General features: G+C 35.9%; 2 protein-coding genes across 2 annotated transcripts in view; one reads left to right on the top strand and one right to left on the bottom strand.

The window, feature by feature from the left end:
• Nucleotides 1–1,030: 1,030 nt before the first annotated feature.
• LOC112048217 (uncharacterized) lies at nucleotides 1,031–3,759 on the bottom strand. The gene is made up of 6 exons (XM_024085676.2): nucleotides 3,378–3,759; nucleotides 3,261–3,286; nucleotides 2,847–2,932; nucleotides 2,277–2,365; nucleotides 1,659–1,782; nucleotides 1,031–1,235 (listed from the first exon to the last, which is right to left on the bottom strand). Exons 1-6 carry the CDS (start codon nucleotides 3,415–3,417, stop codon nucleotides 1,085–1,087), a joined length of 516 nt encoding a protein of 171 aa, XP_023941444.2. The 5' UTR covers nucleotides 3,418–3,759; the 3' UTR covers nucleotides 1,031–1,084.
• Nucleotides 3,760–6,191: 2,432 nt separating this feature from the next.
• The window catches only part of LOC112048205 (uncharacterized), a 62,958-nt gene continuing 50,745 nt past the window's right edge, over nucleotides 6,192–18,404 (top strand). Inside the window, exons 1-2 of the mRNA XM_024085657.2 lie at nucleotides 6,192–6,620; nucleotides 8,420–8,607. Of these exons, the coding sequence (XP_023941425.1) occupies nucleotides 8,496–8,607 (112 nt within the window). The 5' untranslated portion in view covers nucleotides 6,192–6,620; nucleotides 8,420–8,495. The remainder of the gene's footprint in view (nucleotides 6,621–8,419; nucleotides 8,608–18,404) is intronic.

Below are 18,404 nucleotides of genomic sequence, written 5' to 3' on the forward strand. Positions count from 1 at the left end.
GTTATATGTTTCAAAAGTCTATATTCAATACAGACAAAATATTACGTATTTATCTGAAGATTCAGATTTTTTGAAATCATACATGTTGACAATGAACAAATTTACCATTTTTTTTTATTCGATGAAAATTGCCTCCAATTCCCTCAGAGTGGTTGTTGAATAACGTATTATATGTCGTTATAAGTCGCTAGGCCAAGAAAGAAATATTAAAATTATCATCAATTTAAAAATATTAAAACTCCCTGAAAATACCCCTAAAAATTTCAGACCCCTAAAAAAATCCCATTTCACTTATTTGCCCCCTAAATCTGGGGGGAAAACCCCTAAGTTGGGAACCCTGCAATATGTCAATTTTATCGACCCTAGCCACAGACGGCTTAAAAAAGCACAGTCTTTTGTAACTCAAATGATAAACGCATCAGTTACCGTTAAAATTCGCGCTTTTTTTCAAATAATTATAATTAATCAAAAAAACCGCGTATAATAATACAGCGTACTTTTTAATGCTTGCAGGAAATTCTTTTAATTTTTGACAAAAGATTAATTGTACTCTCTACTGTACTAAAATTATTAATAATTAACTAATCAAAGGATCAGCTACAAACGCTTTCAATCATAAAAATGTTTGATTTTGTGCACAGATTAAAGAATAATAGGCAGATAGAGGGCACGAAACACGGCGGTGTCGTAGCCGCTCCAAATAAAAAAATCAAAAACGAATACATTCAGTACAGTCAGTACGACACGAAACATCGCGTCAGTAATTTTCAATATTATTTAAGAAAAAAGGCATCTTATGTTGCTAAATATTTTAAAAGCTGTTCACACAAACTAAAGACTTTTTTCTTTTTTTTTGTGAACATCTTTTAAGTATTTCTTTTTTTGGAGTATTATTATATTATTATATTGATAACTTACGAAAATATTGTTAGTGTTAAATTCTGAAATACAAATTATGAAAAATGTTTGTATATGCAGATGTGAAGGAGACGCGTGAGGTTTGTTTTAAGAGTAAAAATTAAACAATAAATGTTTCAATAACTTTTAAATGTACTTTATTTTTATATCTAATAATAATTATTGGTCAAACTACAAACACACCAGCATCTTCAACAATAATGTTACAACTTTCTGCTTTCTGTTGTGGAGAAGGCCTCTTGATCGATTTTTTCAAACGTAAATCTCTTTTCAACTTAGCGGCTAATGCGTCGATATCGCTTTTCATCCGATTATCTCTGGAATTAAAATAACCACAAACTTGATACATTTTTGTATAAATATTTATACGCCATCAAATCATTGCCTATCAACCAGAATCACTCAAATAATAAAGTAGATAAAAGGTATTGTAAAAATTTAATACTAATCAAAACCTTGTGTCATTAATTTAATCATCCATATGAAACGGCTCGACTGATTATGTTTTTTTTTTGAAGTGATAACTTCTTATGGGAGGGTTATTAACCATTTCGTAACGTAACGCGTTACAGCGCTACTGTCTGGTTTCCGTTTCTTTCATTTTTTGTATATTTATTAGATGTCACTTTAATGAGATATTTACCTCCCTACTAACTCCCCTTTTTTATTCGTGGTTTTACCATTTTGTATCAAAGGTAGAAACAGGGTTTTCCGGGTCTACATATAAAATATATACTTACATGTAGTTTATACGAATACAGTAGATGCAAGCCGTACAAACGCAAAGACCAGCACACGTCATAAATAATATAACAGCTATCGTAATCCCTTGGAACACTTTCATCACTTCCAAGCGTAATTTTTCTGAAAAAAAAAATTAACTAATTTCAATTTTTAATTTCTTAATTTTTTTTCATTATTTATTAACTAGTGATTTATTTTTTTGATTGTATTACTGTTACTGCTGGATATAGGCCTCTTGCATAGACTTCAAACACATCGGTTTCGAGCTGCCAGCATCCAACGGCTCCCTACAACCCGATTGATGTTCTCGGTTCCCCTAGTGGGGGTTCGACCAACACTGCGCTTTCCGGTATGGGGTCGCCATTTCAGCACCTTGGAACCCCAACGTCCGTAGACTCTTCGAACTATGTGGCTTGCCCCCCATTACAACTTCAGCTTCGCGACTCGCTGAGCTATGTCAGATCACTGTCAGTGACTTTGGTCCGTCTGCGGATCTCCTCATTTCTGATTCGATTACGCAGAGAAACACGAAGCATAATTCGCTTTATCGCCCGCTGAGTGACTTAAAGCCTTTTATTAAGGGTCATAGTAAGCGACTTAGATTTGATTTATACCTTGAATATTGTATCTTTCTTGCAAAGATTGAAGAAGCCTTTTTACATCCACAACGCATTCGCCTAACGTTTCATTATAAAATAGAACACTGCAACAAAAAAAAATTAATATACCTATACACTAGCAAGTACTTATTTAACCAAAATTACAATATGTACAAACAAAAATTACTCGTGGCCGGCCGCATACATTCGTTTTCGTTATTTTTTCCCTCGTTCGGAAAACCGAATGCATGAAGTCCATCTAAAATAGGTACCTACATTAAATGACGCATATGTGTGTCGAATGCGATGAAACCCTTGCCATATAACTCGTACATTCCAAATGAAGAAAAACATAAAGTGTGCAGTAGTCTCACGCCTCACGGAATCCCAAATCAAAATAACGCATTAGGAAAACGTCTAACGTGCGTGATAGCGTCAAAATGTTGGTTACTATGGTTACTTGTGGTTGCTATGGTTGTACTTACCGTACGTCACTAACGCAAAAAATGTGTTACTGCGCATAATTCAACTAGGCCACTTACTAAACCCATTTCCTCAACTAATAAGTATGAACATATACTTAACGCTGCAGAACTGTCGCAGCCGCATCTATTGTCGCATTCTTGACTAGGGATGCAATCTCCGATTTCACCGCATACTGGTATAGTTACCTAGAAGAAAAAAACAATTAACAAAAAATTTTCTCGCGCGTCTTCCTCTTTATTTATCTCTTGAGAGATAGGAAAAAGATTAATTTATAATCAATAATAGAATTAAAGGCATCTTATGTTATTTTCAGTACCCTAATATCGCTTATAGACAATCGCTAGTGTCGCGCTTTAGACTCGAGAAAGTATTCGTTTTTGAATTTTATATTTCGAACGGCCACGACACCGTCCTGTTCCGTACGCTCTATCTGCCTATTATTGTTTAATCTGTGTCTCTTTGTAAGTAAACAAAATAATAATGTAAGAATCATACCTAAAAAGTATTACTTACGTTTTCTTCTCCAATAGTTGTCGCCACTGGTGAAATAAAAGTAATAAAGAATTTACATTACAGGTACTTTATATTATTTAGTTAATTAAATGATAATTAAAGTGCAAATAAACTTACGCGTGGTGGAAAGTAAGCAAATGAAAAGTAACACAAACATTTTATGTTCTTAACACCCGTAGAGGGATACACCCTCTGCGTTATCACGTAGTCTTTAAAAAAAAATATGATTTCACAGAAACCTTAATTGTTAAAACGATGAAAAAGTCAAATTATCTGATTAATAATACTTTTATGTCGATATTATATATAATTTTGTCAGGAATCCAAAAACTAAATTTCGCTGTATGGGTGGAGACTAAAATAGCCTGATGTCTGACCTCGATTACCTAGAATAAACGGCAATAATTTCGTACGAGACTGGGTTATGTTGTGTCTGTGTCGAATAGTATTATTTTATAGATGTAGATATTTTTAAAAATGTTTTTAATAATATTCATTTGATTAGAATGTTTTAATTTTTACTTAAATTTTACATCGAAAGTGAATAAAAGAATTGTGATCGATAATTATTTTAATAAATTAAGTTAATTTTACTGTAAGCAAATCATAATGAAAAGTATTAACACATAAAAACAATGAAAAATAAATAAAAAATTTGAGCGCCAATTTTCAAGAAATTTGTTTTTCCTCTACATTTTTAAAATCTTCTTTACAGCTCTGAGTTCCTATTTCTCTAAGCCAATGTTCCGTTACATTCGCGACGCAGTTCATAGACAATGTAATATTGAAAATATTTCAACAGTATGAACGATTGCAATTACAAATACAGCTAAGGCTTTATTTAACGACATATTAACGAATTTATTTATGAAATACATAAAGACAAAAAACGTATACTCAAAAAAGCTAGAACTCAGAGCTGTAAAGTCAGTTTCGTTAAAAAATGTCAAATGACAACTGAATGTTGTGCTGCCAGCTATAATATTTTACCCATATTTAAGGGATTATTTTTAGTAGTAGGACACAACGTTACAAATCTAGAAGTTAGAGTACTACTATCAGCATGCTTGTTACTGCCTTGCTATGTTACAGTCTGAAGGGTTGCTGTTATAGGAACAGATGTAACACATGAGGTTGATAAGCACAGTGTAGTACCTCTTTACTTCTACCTATATTAATATTATAATGAAGAAATGTAAGTGTTGTAGGGGGTAATCTTTCTGATCTACTGATCCGGTTATTTAAAAAAAAATCACTAGAAAAGAAAGTCACATTATTTGTGATTGAAATTGGCTATATTTTTATCCTCGTATTCTAAACGTTGAACGGTAACTACGGTAAACCGCGGGGCGTCGGCTAGTTGTAGTTAAGACCCTTGCTTGCCTTTCAAAGGGTTTCTTTGGTTTTCATCTAACATTAGAAGGGTAAATTGCGTTTCTATTTATTTATTAGATCTTCTAGTGATTGTTACAGCATATACATAATTACAAGCTAAAAATACAATCAAAGGCTCTGTACAATCTTATTAAAGTAGACACTGCATGCTTATTTCCGTAATTTGTCTTGGGGCTCGTAATGTGACTTAATGTCTTAGCATTCCATGGATTCACCGTGTGGGTGCACGAGTAGAGCCCACGACTTGTGACCGCTGGCGTAACGTTGAGAAATTCTACATAACAAAATATGAACTTTCATTTCATTGTTTTATAACTATGTTATTTTTCGTATTGTTTAATTAAACGAAAACTGAAATCAGTTTTTTTAAAACTCATTGTAATCATAATCTATTGATATTATAGACGAAGTCCCATCTGTCTGATCGGAATATTTTTAACTTGCAATACCCATTTTATCTACTACAATAGCTAATTGGGTAAGTAGTTGACTCATATCAAATTTACTATAAACATTAATTTCGTGTACTACAAACCACTCCAGGGGCTAAAGTAATTTTTTCTTTTTTTTAATTCTTGTCTGTTACAAGTACTAGCCAAGTACTAGCCTACTATAAAACGGAGGAGGAGGATTCGAAAATAGAATCATTATAGGTAAGACCCTGATTATTTTGAAAAATAAATAAAAAACTTTAAATTGGAATGAAATGCAGCGTTCTTGTCTGTGGAATGCGTTCATTTTTTTTATTTAATTTTTATTGAGTTGCGAATAGAGAGAGATTTGAAGACATGGGAAATCCTGTACGGTGTAATACCTTTGCCTTTTTCTCATGTGAAAGAAAAATAAAATTAATAAAAAGCAAGAATTTAAAAAACAATTGGCGTGAATAATACACTTGATTTTTTTTAAGAAATTCATTGTAAATTTGTGACCGTAACTTATATAATATTTTTCAACATTAATTGTTATTGTCTTCATCTAGTGAGTATGCTGGTCCTGTACCATCAAAGTCGAGATGCATTTACTTAAATTCCTACCTAGGTAAAGTGTAGAAAACAACAACGAATGGATTCACTTACGAAAGGAGTTTTTAAAACAATTATCTCGCACGTTTACCTCACATACTCATTATTCATCTTCACAGTAGTCGGAAATTATGTTGCCGGGTAAAAGCATCTCCCTTAATATCCAAAATTGTAGACTTTGTAAATTTAGTTTTCAATTAAAATAAATCATTGAATATTGTACTAAACTATTTTATTTTCTCGCAATCGTAGTGAAAAGCAGAGTGTAACACGTGGGGCTAAACCCATTATAAACTCGGTGTCTATTTACCTAAAAATACCTCGTATATAATGGGTCTTTTTAGCCCCATGTATAACAATCTACTATCTAATTTAGGTCATTTTTCAGATATTAAATCCTTTTAATTAAATATTTTCATAACTTTTGGGGAAATTTGTTAAAGCTATATGACAACATTTCAAAAAATTACGTTTCGGTCCTATGGGTTGTCTTACCTACTATCACAAAACCAGTTTATTTACTGATCACATTTAGATTTCGGACGTCAGTTGATGGGATTTTATTAAGTCGCGCGGCAAAAGTGTGAGCGCATCGTGGTTCCCATAAGAATTCATTGTTTGCGCATTCCCATAGTTTGAAACTTAGTAAAGTTACCGCTATATCTAATTAAAATATTTATTTACAGTTATCGTAATTTTGAGTATCGTACAGTTTAGTTTTCTTTTTTAAATACATAGTGTATCGAAGGTGTGTCTGCGTTCGAACGTTCGAATTTCAAATTGTGAGTTAACATCCGTGCATTCGAGTGTAAAACAAATTAAATGTGCATACAACAATGCATAAATTGGTAGAAGTTAAATGTGTGTTAATTAATTCATAATAAGTTGTTTCATACTTGAGTGATTTGTGACTGGAGCCGAGACGAGTTTTAGAGCAAACGTGAGTAAAAGTATAATTTGAATAACTGTAATTTTGCTTTAGATATTGTCCGTTGTATGGTTGAATAAACATCTAAAACTTCAATGTTTTCTTATTAGAATTTAGATACTCCTATAAATATTAGAGTTCCTTCTATTAAAATACTTATTAACCCCTTGACTGTGTGAAACAATTAGTTTTTATATATAAAACAATAATTGTTTCTTCATATTCCAAGTAGAATCTTGTTAGCCTCAGTGTAAAGAATAAAAGTTTTATCCTCAATCATTGCTATATTTGAACTGCAGACAGAAGATGTTACACGAAGCTGTTATAATTTAACCACTTTAAATAACAATTATTTTATTATATTCTCTGTGAGTCAAATAGTAATGCAACCTAGACTTAATTAAAATAATCGCTCCATTCAGTTTCAAAAGATAAGAGTCATCTTCTACCATAAATGCTCTAGTTTTTGACTGAATCTTATGTACATTTTTTTTTTTGGGAGCTGATGTTGCAAGTTTTTGTTTGCTAAGGATAGAACATTATTTGTTTTTCTTTTCAAACATCCACAACATATCCAGTAAAATCAGTTGATTCATCATCATTATCAACCATATTCGGCTCACTGCTGAGCTCGAGTGTCCTCTAAGAATTAATAGTCCACCACTGGCCCAATGTGGATAGGCAGACTTCCCACACGCAGAGAAATAAGAAAATTCTCTAGTATTCAGGTTTCCTTATGATGTTTTTCCTTCACTGTGAACGTTAATTTCTTAAAATGCACATAATTAAAAATTTGGAGGTGCATTGGAGGACCGGACTTGAACCCACACCCTCCAAAATCAGAGGCAGAGGTCATATCCACTGGGCGTTTATATTATATCACAGCTCCATTTTTTAATATTTAATTTTAACTATTTCCATTACCTACTATGACTGTATAAAACAGGGATTTTATTTTTGAGTTAAATAGTTCAATGAATGCTTTATTTGTCCAGTTCTCACACAAGGCCAATGCTGTGTCTAAAATAAGTCCTTATTTTCCTCTTGGCACTCTGCAGTTTTAGGTACTGGTCATTTTCTCTCAGCTTCTGCCTTTTTGTCACCCTTGGGCATCACCAAAAGTAGCTGAATCACAAAACATCACATGCATACTCATTTGCGTATGTTGTGGGCTATTAGGAAGTAGAAGAAGTTAAAGAATTCTATAAGGGATCAAGTGGGCAGGACATACAATTCGAAATAAGAAGGATAAATGGTCAAGAGACATAACAGCTTGGTGCCCAAGGCACCAGAAAAGAAATAAAGGAAGACAGCATTGTAGATGGGAGGACGATGTCAGAAAAATAGCAGGTGTCACTAGGATTAGACAGGCAAATAACCGATCAGTGTGGCGGGGATCTAGGGGAGGCCTCAACACACCGGTGTCAATCAAATAAATTTGTAAATAATTTTAAGATAATTGTGATTGTTTAATAAAGGCTATTATTATTATAAAGGAACTAAAGTGTTGGCATAAAGCATGGATATGGTAATAGTCATCTGAGTGAAGTTAGTAAAACAAACTATCACCCGCACCATCCTACATGAAAAGAACTGTAGTATTAAATATGAAAGAATATCTTAGCATTCCATGGGTTCACTGTGCAGGTGCCAGGTCTCATGGTAGAGAGAAAAACTCTGAGCAGAGTCCTCGACTTGTGAACACAGGACGTAGGGTTAAGGAATTCCTTGATAATTTTTCCTATAAGAGTTCAAATTTTCCTTGACCTAGGGAACCCTAATAAGACATTAAAATATTTCTATTGTTTCAGATGTGTACAACACAGGCGTAAGACATCAGATCCTGATGTTGAAGAGTGCTTATGAGATAGGCTGAGTCATGCAGCCATGGCCAGCGGCAAGGCACTGTATTCCATAGCCGTCGTGGTGCTTGGGTTTATTTGCTTTGTCGTTGGAGCGGTCGCTGTGGGGCTCCCCGCGTGGGGACACTTTTATAGCTGTAAGTATTATTTTTTTATTTAAAGACAAGTAGATAGCAATCTCACCTGATGTTAAGTGACAATGCAGTTGAAGATGCTAATTTCGAATAGGTATAACCTACCCGTAGACTGTTGTGCTTGGAAGTCCATGCGAGAGGCCTATGTCCAGCAGTAGACGTCAATCAGCTGATAATGATGGTTATGACAACCCACCATTTTTATATGGCATCATACTAGAACGTTAAATTGCTTAGTAGTACGTCTTTGCATGTAGGGTGGTAACTAGCCACGGCCAAAGCCTAACACTACACCAGGCCTGAGCCAATTAAAAAATAAACTGAGCTGGGAATCAAACCCAGGACCTCTCCGTTGAGAGCCACAGCACTAACAGCTGCACCATAGGGGTCATCAAATATATTAAATAATAGTATATAATTGTAGACTTTTTAAACCATATATCATAAACCTGGCTATAATCTTGGTAGTAGATATGTTATGGAGCTCTGTAAATGTAACAGAAACTATTGGATAACCAAAATAAAACTATATCTTCCATTTGACAAAATGTCTTGATGTTCTTATCATTTGTTCCTTGCTGCAATGAAAATAAAATTACATAATTTTAATTAAAACAATAATCATTAGCAAAACCAGTTATTAATAACTACCCAACATGCAAGCAATAATAAAATATATTACTTATGTAAGTAATTAAAACTCCATTATAAAGATATCAAAATATCTGACCTAAATACCATATAACTAGAAATTAGTAGAAAAAGTTGTATTCCAAGAAGATAATTAATTATAATATACACTAATGAGAAACTAATCTATTTATCATCATGGCATGCACTTTATGTATACAAAAATACACTGCCTACCCATCGATCTCCTATTAAAAAGTGGATGCACAATCAGCGACCAAAAAAAACGTCCCCAATCAATGAGTGCCAAACACAACTTCTTGGCACTCAATTCAAGTAGTCGCATTTGCAAATTCAACCCTAAACTCAATACTTAAGGTTGAACTTGCTCTGAATTTGGGATTTTATTGATTATTGGACTATATTTAATGGTCTTTAGGTATAATTTTCTTTGCTAAAACTGTAAAAGCAAAACAGCTAGTTTTTAAGTGAAATTTTCTACATTATTGTGCGTTCTTTTATTATAAGAGGTCAACGTGCCTACCCTAAGAACTCATCATGAATCCAGTTCTCAACATCCAGTTGACCCGCATAAAATGTTTTGCATCACAGTTTCTAATAATAACTATTAAGATGTGGAATGCCTTTCCGGCTTCTGTGTTTCCTGATATGTACAACTTGAGCACCTTCAAGGCAAGAGTGAACATCTTCTAGGCAAGCACACTTCATCTTGGACCTTTGCTTTCCATCAGGCATGGTTGTAAAGTGTTTTTCAGATAGCATGGGTACGCTGACAGTTTGTTTCACTCTTGAAAGTTTGCCGCAATTCACGATAATAGTACGTATTATGATTGTCATACAGGCAACTCACCGTACCCATGCTATCTGAAAAACTTTAGTCAAGCACACACAACATAAAAAAAATATGGAGAGAGAAATAATCATTATCATCAAGAGATAGGCCTTTTCTTTTAATTTTTTTTCTTCTTCTACTCTTCTTTTTCATGTCATCGGTCAGCCTAATGGGGGAAGGGGGGTCATGCAACACTGCGCTTTCTAGTGTGGGGTCGCCATTATAGCACCTTCAATACAATCCCCAATATCTATTGACTCTATCGCATTATTTTTTACATAGTAAAGACCCCAATTGCTCGCTGCTATGATGCTAAAACTTTATATGTACATACATGCTTACCATTTTACCTATTAAAGGTGACCCCTAAATTGCGTAAGGTTCTTTCGGATATTTTAGAATAATAACATAATCCATAGTCGAATAACTTGTTTAAAAAAAAATGGGCACAAAAAACCGGACCCTACGAACGGAAGTTGGCACCCAGAAAAGTGGGACAAGTGTAGGGTTACCATGTTGATTTCTAAATTTAGACATTCCCTTTAGTTAGGGTTTGAATGTATCGATTTCTGTCTTTGCAAATTCACAGTGTATGAAGGAAAATGTATAAAAACTTTAGGTTGGTTCCACAAACGTTGTTTTGTCTTATCGCTATTAAAAGCCGCGTCCGTGATAGCCCAGTGGATATGACCTCTGCCTCCGATTCTGGAGGGTGTGGGTTCGAATCCGGTCCGGGGCATGCACCTCCAACTTTTCAGTTGTGTGCATTTTAAGAAATTAAATATCACGTGTCTCAATCGGTGAAGGAAAACATCGTGAGGAAACCTGCATACCAGAGAATTATCTTAATTCTCTGCGTGTGTGAAGTCTGCCAATCCGCATTGGGCCAGCGTGGTGGACTATTGGCCTTACCCCTCTCATTCTGAGAGGAGACTCGAGCTCAGCAGTGAGCCGAATATGGGTTGATGACGACGAAGTACGCATAGCGTTACCTACCTATAACTGTCTGTGCCGCGTGGACAAATCTTAAAGGACTTATTTACAACATAAAACCATAATAGAGAGCCTCAATAGCTCAACGTGCGGTCGGACTCATCACCGAGTGGTGGTCGTTCGATCCCCGCCCCGTTGGTCTATTGTCGTACCCACCCCTAATACAGTCTTTCCCGACTAGTTGGAGAGGAATGGTAATATTGGTCATATTTTAAAATATAGCAAAAATTTAAAAAAAAAATACATTTTCTACGTAATCCTAGGTGTCATGCTTATTACTGCCGCTAAGTAGCATTAAAAGGCGTTTAAGGGTATGGTTGTTATGGAAATTATGGGCACATATGGTCTGTGAGGTGAGATGATAACTTATTATTAGCTCTAGTCTTTAACGTAAGAATAAACACTTCACGACCGGTCGTGGTCGCGGCCCCAAATCTGTCTGTAGATTTTGCAACCACGGCCAATGAGACTAGTGATGGTCGTGGTCAGGCGGTCCGATTATGTTCATAAATTAAGGTGCCTCTAGTCAAAGAAGACACTAATATAACGTGCAATTATTATTTTGAACCTTTCTAAAGCCCTGTCACCATTGGTTCTCAAACTTATAGCCTCAGTAGGACTCAGATATACTAAAGCCTGATGTGCACAGGTGCCTTAGTCGTATGTCACGTCGATTCTCTTTCTACAAACGCTAACGTATGGTTCTAATTTAACTCTATACCTCCGCGCGTTTATGAAGTGTCTTGACAGACAGACAGATAAACGTACACTAAAGAGATCCTAAAACCGTTATTTTTTTAAACTAAAAATATATTACTTGTATATACCTACCAGCGGAGAGTCCATACATGCCGATGTCCGCCGGGTTACCTTTTAAAAATCCATACGTATCACTATAATATATCATATGTATGGATCTCTATCGATTATATCGGATAGCCCAGTGGACGACCTCTGCCTACGTTTCCGGAAGATGTGGGTTCAAATCCGGTCCGGGGCATGCACCTCCAACTTTTCAGTTGTGTGCATTTCAAGTAATTAAATATCACGTGTCTCAAACAGTGAAGGAAAACATCGTAAGGAAACCGGCATACCAGAGAATTTTCCTAATTCTCTGAGTGTGTAAAGTCTGCCAATCCGCATTGGGCCAGCGTGGTGGACAATTGGCCTAACCCCGCTCATTCTGAGAGGAGACTCGAGCTCAGCAGTGAGCCGAATATGGGTTGATAACGAACGTATGGATGGATGTATGAGAAACCGAAGTTGGTATCAAGCGGTATGAATTTCGTTTTCTTTGGGACGGCTTACCTTCGTCAAAATTTCATCCAACGCAACTGATACCTACATAATATAATGCCCACGCGTGGGCATCGTCACACACTTTGAGTATCTTACTCAGAGTGAGCGACGATGCCTGAGAATCAGTTACAGTTAGTGAGATTATAAGATAAACTCACTAAGATGAATGAACTGATTGCGATGAAAGTATTAAAAATATTGATCGATTGTCTATGGATACAGCCGAGTGAAAGGTATAGGTTTGATGACCTCGTTGGCGCAGCTGTGTATACTTTACTTTGTCTTGGGAATCCCGGGTTAGATTCCTGCTTAGGGTCAATCTAGATATTGAGTGATAATAAAAAAAAATATTTTACTTTTATTTAGAAAGAATACAATAAGGAATTAAAGCTAACTTTTTTTACTGTACGATTATTAATTCCAGTCAATAAAATGACATTTCAGTCCCTAGAAAAAGTGTCAGTTTGACATAGATATTGCAATGAATTTGATGTCAAACGGACCCGATCAAGTTGCACAAATGCACCTTTAACAAGTAATGTAGCTGATTTAGTCAGCGAAGATTTTTCTGAAAAATTACCTCATGATGTCAGCCACTTTTTAATCTGAAAGAAAGTTTTTTTTGTTGCTCTGTGCTCAGTGTTTAGGCTGTATAGAAGTTTTCCTTGTGTGTATCACTAGATAGTATAAAACTAAGTCGCTTTCTGTGTTCCTATATCCCTATGTTTTTAAATCATTAAAACTAGGCAACGGATTTTGATGCGGTAGTTTTTAATAGATAGAGTGATTGAAGAGGAAGGTTTATATGTATAATAACATGCATGGTTTGTGAAATTTGTGAAAAGCTGAAATCCATTAAAAGTCGCGGGCGTCCGCTAGTCTTAAATAAGCTTCCTATTTATTAATTATATGAAAAAGTTTCTGAGTACTGCGACTATTACTCAATACTTTTACCATTTTTTTTGTACATTTGTTTATACGTGTTTAGGCTGTATAGAAGTTTTCCTTGGTACCGAACTCGCGGTGCATTTTAAAATCTGGCCCGCCCGCCAAACGGGGCATTGACCCCGAGACCTTTGTCACAACACTGTGCAAGAAGCGGCGAGCTTATGGTGATTTGACTTGTTTTTTTGAATAAATATCACATCGAACGTTCAACTCGTAGATATCGATAGATACTATTATAATTAAAAATTAAAATCTCCGACCATTGACGCTATCGTATCTTTGTCCTTACGTAATTTCGTTTTAATTACCATGTAAAATAATCATTCATCATTATCAATAAGGCAATTCGTTAGTTAGTTTGTAAAATGGTGGTAAACAAAAAAAAACTTTGCTAAACTTTTACGGCCGCGTGGCGCAGTGGGTAGTGACCCTGCTTCCTGCATCCACGGCCGTGGGTTCGATTCCCACAACTGGAAAATATTTTTGTGATGAGCATAGGGATTTTCCAGTGTCTGTGTGTATTTATACATTATATAAGTATTTATATGTAGTATATAATTGTATATTAATATTATAATATCAACTATCTTAGCACTCATAACACAAGCTACTCTGTATGCTTACTTTGGGGCTAGATAGTGATGTTTATTGTTTAAGTATATTTATTTATATTTATTTATTCATTTTGTGGGCTCTTCTCGAACCAAGGCCCTTTGGAACCCTCGTAACTTTAATGTTAAATCAACTTTAATTACCACCGTTAACTCATGACATAACTTGACGTTTAAAAAGTGCTTGTAAACTAAGCATAATTGAAATAAATGAATTTTGATTTTTTTTTAACATTTTTTGATGCAAAAATTCACCCCTACCCTGAGGTTAGGACTCATTGCGAATCTATAAAAGAGAAAGAACTTTACATTTAATACAATTTGTACGTATAGTGCCTACCAGGGGCGATGGTTCCTAACAACCCGATCCCTATCAGGTTTTTAAAAATCCATGAGTTTTACGGACATTAAAAATAAATTAACGTACTCAGCCAAATCACATTTAGACTAAAATATACATGAACGGGTTACCTACTAGAAAATTTCAGTCTTCGCTACTGGTGCCTACACTAGTCAAAAACATTGTGCACGCCACTTAACGAATCTAAAAAAAATTAAAACCAAGTGTAAGCGTCCGTTACTTTTAAAATACAACCAGGTATAACGTAAAATATAGCCAATACAATGGGATAACTGTTCAGTTGCCAACGCATACCTACCAGTGGGCCGCGAGCATGACTTCGTTTTGACTGACAGACAACGACCTCGTCGGAGGGAAATTGAGGGCCCAACCAGTGGCGTGCACAGAGTTCTCAACCTGGGTAGGCAATGTACGTACAAAATAGAAAATTCCTCCTCCAATACAGGTTCGTAATAAATTCTCAGGGTATGCAGAGCGTTTATGCATCTATGAAGTGCACGCCACTGGGCCCAACCAACGTTTTTTGTAGTTCTTTTATGTAACGTTATTATGTTATATATAAAACTAGTAGGCGCCGCGCGATTTCACCCGCGTGATTCCCGTTTCCGTAAGAATACGGGGACAATATAATATAGCCTATAGCTTTTCTTGATAAATGGGCTATCTAACACTGAAAGAATTTTTCAAATCGGACCAGTAGTTCCTGAGATTAGTGCGTTCAATCAAACAAACAAACTCTTCAGCTTTATAATATTAGTATAGATTCTCGTGTCACAGTGTTTGTCCCCATACTCCTCCGAAACGGCTTGACCGATTCTTATGAAATTTTATATGCATATAGTAGGTCTGAGAATCGGTCAACATCTATTTTTCAAACCCTTAAACCTTTGGTAGGAATAGGGTAGGGGTAAGGCTAGAGTAGGGTAAGGGTAGGGTAGGGATAGGTAAGAAGTGGACATATTGAGTCAAAGCTTGATCTGGTCCGCTAGTAAGAATGTATCTTATTATATAAATGCGAAGGGTCATTCATCAGGAAATCTCGAAGTTCGCTTGATGTACAAAGGTAATATTTGGTAGGGAGGTAGTTTATAGTTAGTAGTATATCCACTAAGAACGGATTTTGTGATAGGGCCGGATCAAAACAGTAAGCCGATTATGGATTGTTAATGTTGGTAAACCTTTACTGGATTATTTGTACGAAAGTAATGCCTACTCTAGTTGAATACCTTGTACACGCCACTGCTCTATTATTATCTTCAGGTGCCTACTTCTAAAGACCGTACAAGTGACAATCGTCACGTTCGATAATGCATTCAAGTGTCGTTGACTTTGGGCAACTTTAGGCATCGCGACGTATCACAAAGAATGCGAGATTTCGACAAAGATCGCCTGGCATCTTTGCCACTTGGTTTTTTTGTGATACAAGATGAAAAAAATAATAAACTATCGAGTTCTCGCGACATCAGATGCGTGGAATCCGGTTTTTAACCGACTTTTAAAAGGACGAGGTTTAGCTTGCACTAATTATTACTAGCCACATAGTTAATTCTAAGAGTCGATGGACGTTGGGGTCCCAAAGTGCTGGAATGGCGACCCCGCACTAGTAAGCGCAGTGTTGGCCGACCCCCCAGTGATGACTGACGACATCAAGCGAGTCGCAGGGATTCGCTGGATGCAGGTGTTACAATCATCGCCGAACTGAGTGACTGACATTTAAGAGTTTGCTGTAATGAGACATACCTCATTTTATAACATAGGTTGCTTTTAGCCTATGTTACTACCTTAGGCTGCTTTCCGCCTATGTTTCGAGGCACGAGGCAAGAGCCGCGACAGTCCAATGGATATGAGCTCTGCCTCTGACTCCGGAGGGTGTATGTTCGAATCAGGTCCATGGTATTGCACCTCCAACTTTTCAGTTGTGTGCATTTTGAGAAATTAAATATCACATCTCTCAAACAGTGAAGAAAAAACATCATGCGTGCGTGTGTGAAGTCTGCCAATCCGCATTGGGCCAGTGTGGTAGACTATTGGCCTAACCCCTCTCATTCTGCGAGGAGACTCGAGCTCAGCAGTGAGCCAAATATGGGTTGATAATGATTCTCCAACGTAGGGCTCCAACTATCCAACTCCGGGCTGCTACTAAGAATTTCTTAAAAGGAAAAAAATAAAAACGATCATAAACCTTACTGTTTAAGTTATGGTTAGTGATTATAACTAAACAGTTAAACTGAACGTTTTTTCAATCTAGGCTATCAGTGAAACTAGGACTCGTCGGTGCAACGTTTAACGGTTTAAGTGTAACTTATCGCATACTTTATGACTTATTGTTGGTTCTTTAATGATCGAACGGTTACTGGGAAAACTAGTAAATCGAGACCAAGTCACGAGTGACTCTTTCAGTGTTTATAAAACACTGCCAACTACTGTGTGTTGTGTTAATGAATAAAAACAACATTTATTTATTTATTAGTTTATTGATATACCAACAAATGCAACAAGAAACTTAATAATAAATACACAGGTAAACTTAAAAGTTCTATTGCTAAACGATGCCATCTTTTAAAGGTATATACAGCATTGTTGTTTGTTGTCCGGTTAAACTTAAAAATTAAACTACCTACACTTAAAACTACAAATTACGTTTTCGTCAATTAGTGTCCTATTGATTAAATTGTTAAATAATTTCAATGAAAATAATAAACTATACTAATAAAGTATAAAATTAAACAAATTAATTATAAAAAAAAAAGAAAAAAATGAAATTACTACAGAAATATGTCAAAAGTTTTTTAACCCCCGACGCTAAAAGAAAAGAAATACACACAAAAACACAATCTTTTATCAGCAGTCGGGTAAAAAAAAGTATTGTAATAACAAGAGTCGAGACGTAACATTAGATTTCCTTGATCTAACATGTGAGTACCGTTGCTCAGTGTATCATAACAAATAACGTATGAGCATTTTAATCACGTGTGTGTTTTGCATATAGCTATATGAATCGTACAGTCCGGTCCGTGTAGTAGTTAAGATAGCCTACCTAACCTATTTATACCCTGGACAAAGAACCTACTATAACCAGAATATTTTTTTTTATTCTTAGTAAGTTAGCCCTTGACTACAATCTCATCTGATGATAAGTGATGATGCAATCTAAGATAGAAGCGGGCTAAATTGTTAGGAGTAAGATGAAAATCCATACCCCATTTGGTTTCTACACGACATCGTACCGGAATGCTAAATCGCTTGGCGGTACGGTGGTAAATAGCCACGGCGAAAACCTCCCACCTGCCTGACCTGAACCAATTAAGAAAACCTCCATCTTGTAAATCCACAGCGTATACAGCGACATATTAAGCTATGGGTCTTATTAGAAGGCTCAAAGTCACTCTGCGAGTGATGGAGCGAGTAAGTACCACGAGATCTCTGCGTGATCGAGTGAGTAGATCCTCAGACGAACCAAAGTCACTGCCATAGCTCAGCGAGTCGCGGAGCTGAAGTGGCAATGGGCAGGCCACATAGTTCGAAGAGCCGATGGACGTTGGGGTCTCAAGGTGCAATGGCGACCCCGCCCCGGATAGCGCAGTGTTGCTCGACGCCTAACTAGGTGGACTGAGGATATCAAGGGGGTTGCAGGGAGACGCTGGATGCTGGCGGCTCGTGACCGTTGTGCTTGGAGGTCTATTTAAGAGGCCTATGTCCAGCAGTGGACGTCCAACGGCTGATAATGAATGGATGAATGAACATAGGCTATATGTTATCCTTATATTCCCACGGTAATATGAACTTGATAGGTGAAACCCCGGGGTTATGGCAAGTATTATAATATTCATGTTCGCGTTTTAAACCGTGGGGAGTTTATTCATTGTAATGCGATCATCAATACCTATTAGCATATTAATTACGTTAGTCCTTAATTGCATTACATGTCTAATGTGTTTATTTCATGTAATACATGACTATACACTAATAATTACATAAACTATATTACACAAATTATATATTATAATAATGTCATAAGATAATTATTCTAATAAAAAAATTATCACAATCTAAGTACTTAAAAAGTTACACAAACAAAAGTCTCATACATTAAAAAAATGTATAC

The sequence above is a fragment of the Bicyclus anynana genome, chromosome 23 (assembly GCF_947172395.1).
Source record: "Bicyclus anynana chromosome 23, ilBicAnyn1.1, whole genome shotgun sequence".
Taxonomy (NCBI): Eukaryota; Metazoa; Arthropoda; class Insecta; order Lepidoptera; family Nymphalidae; genus Bicyclus; species Bicyclus anynana.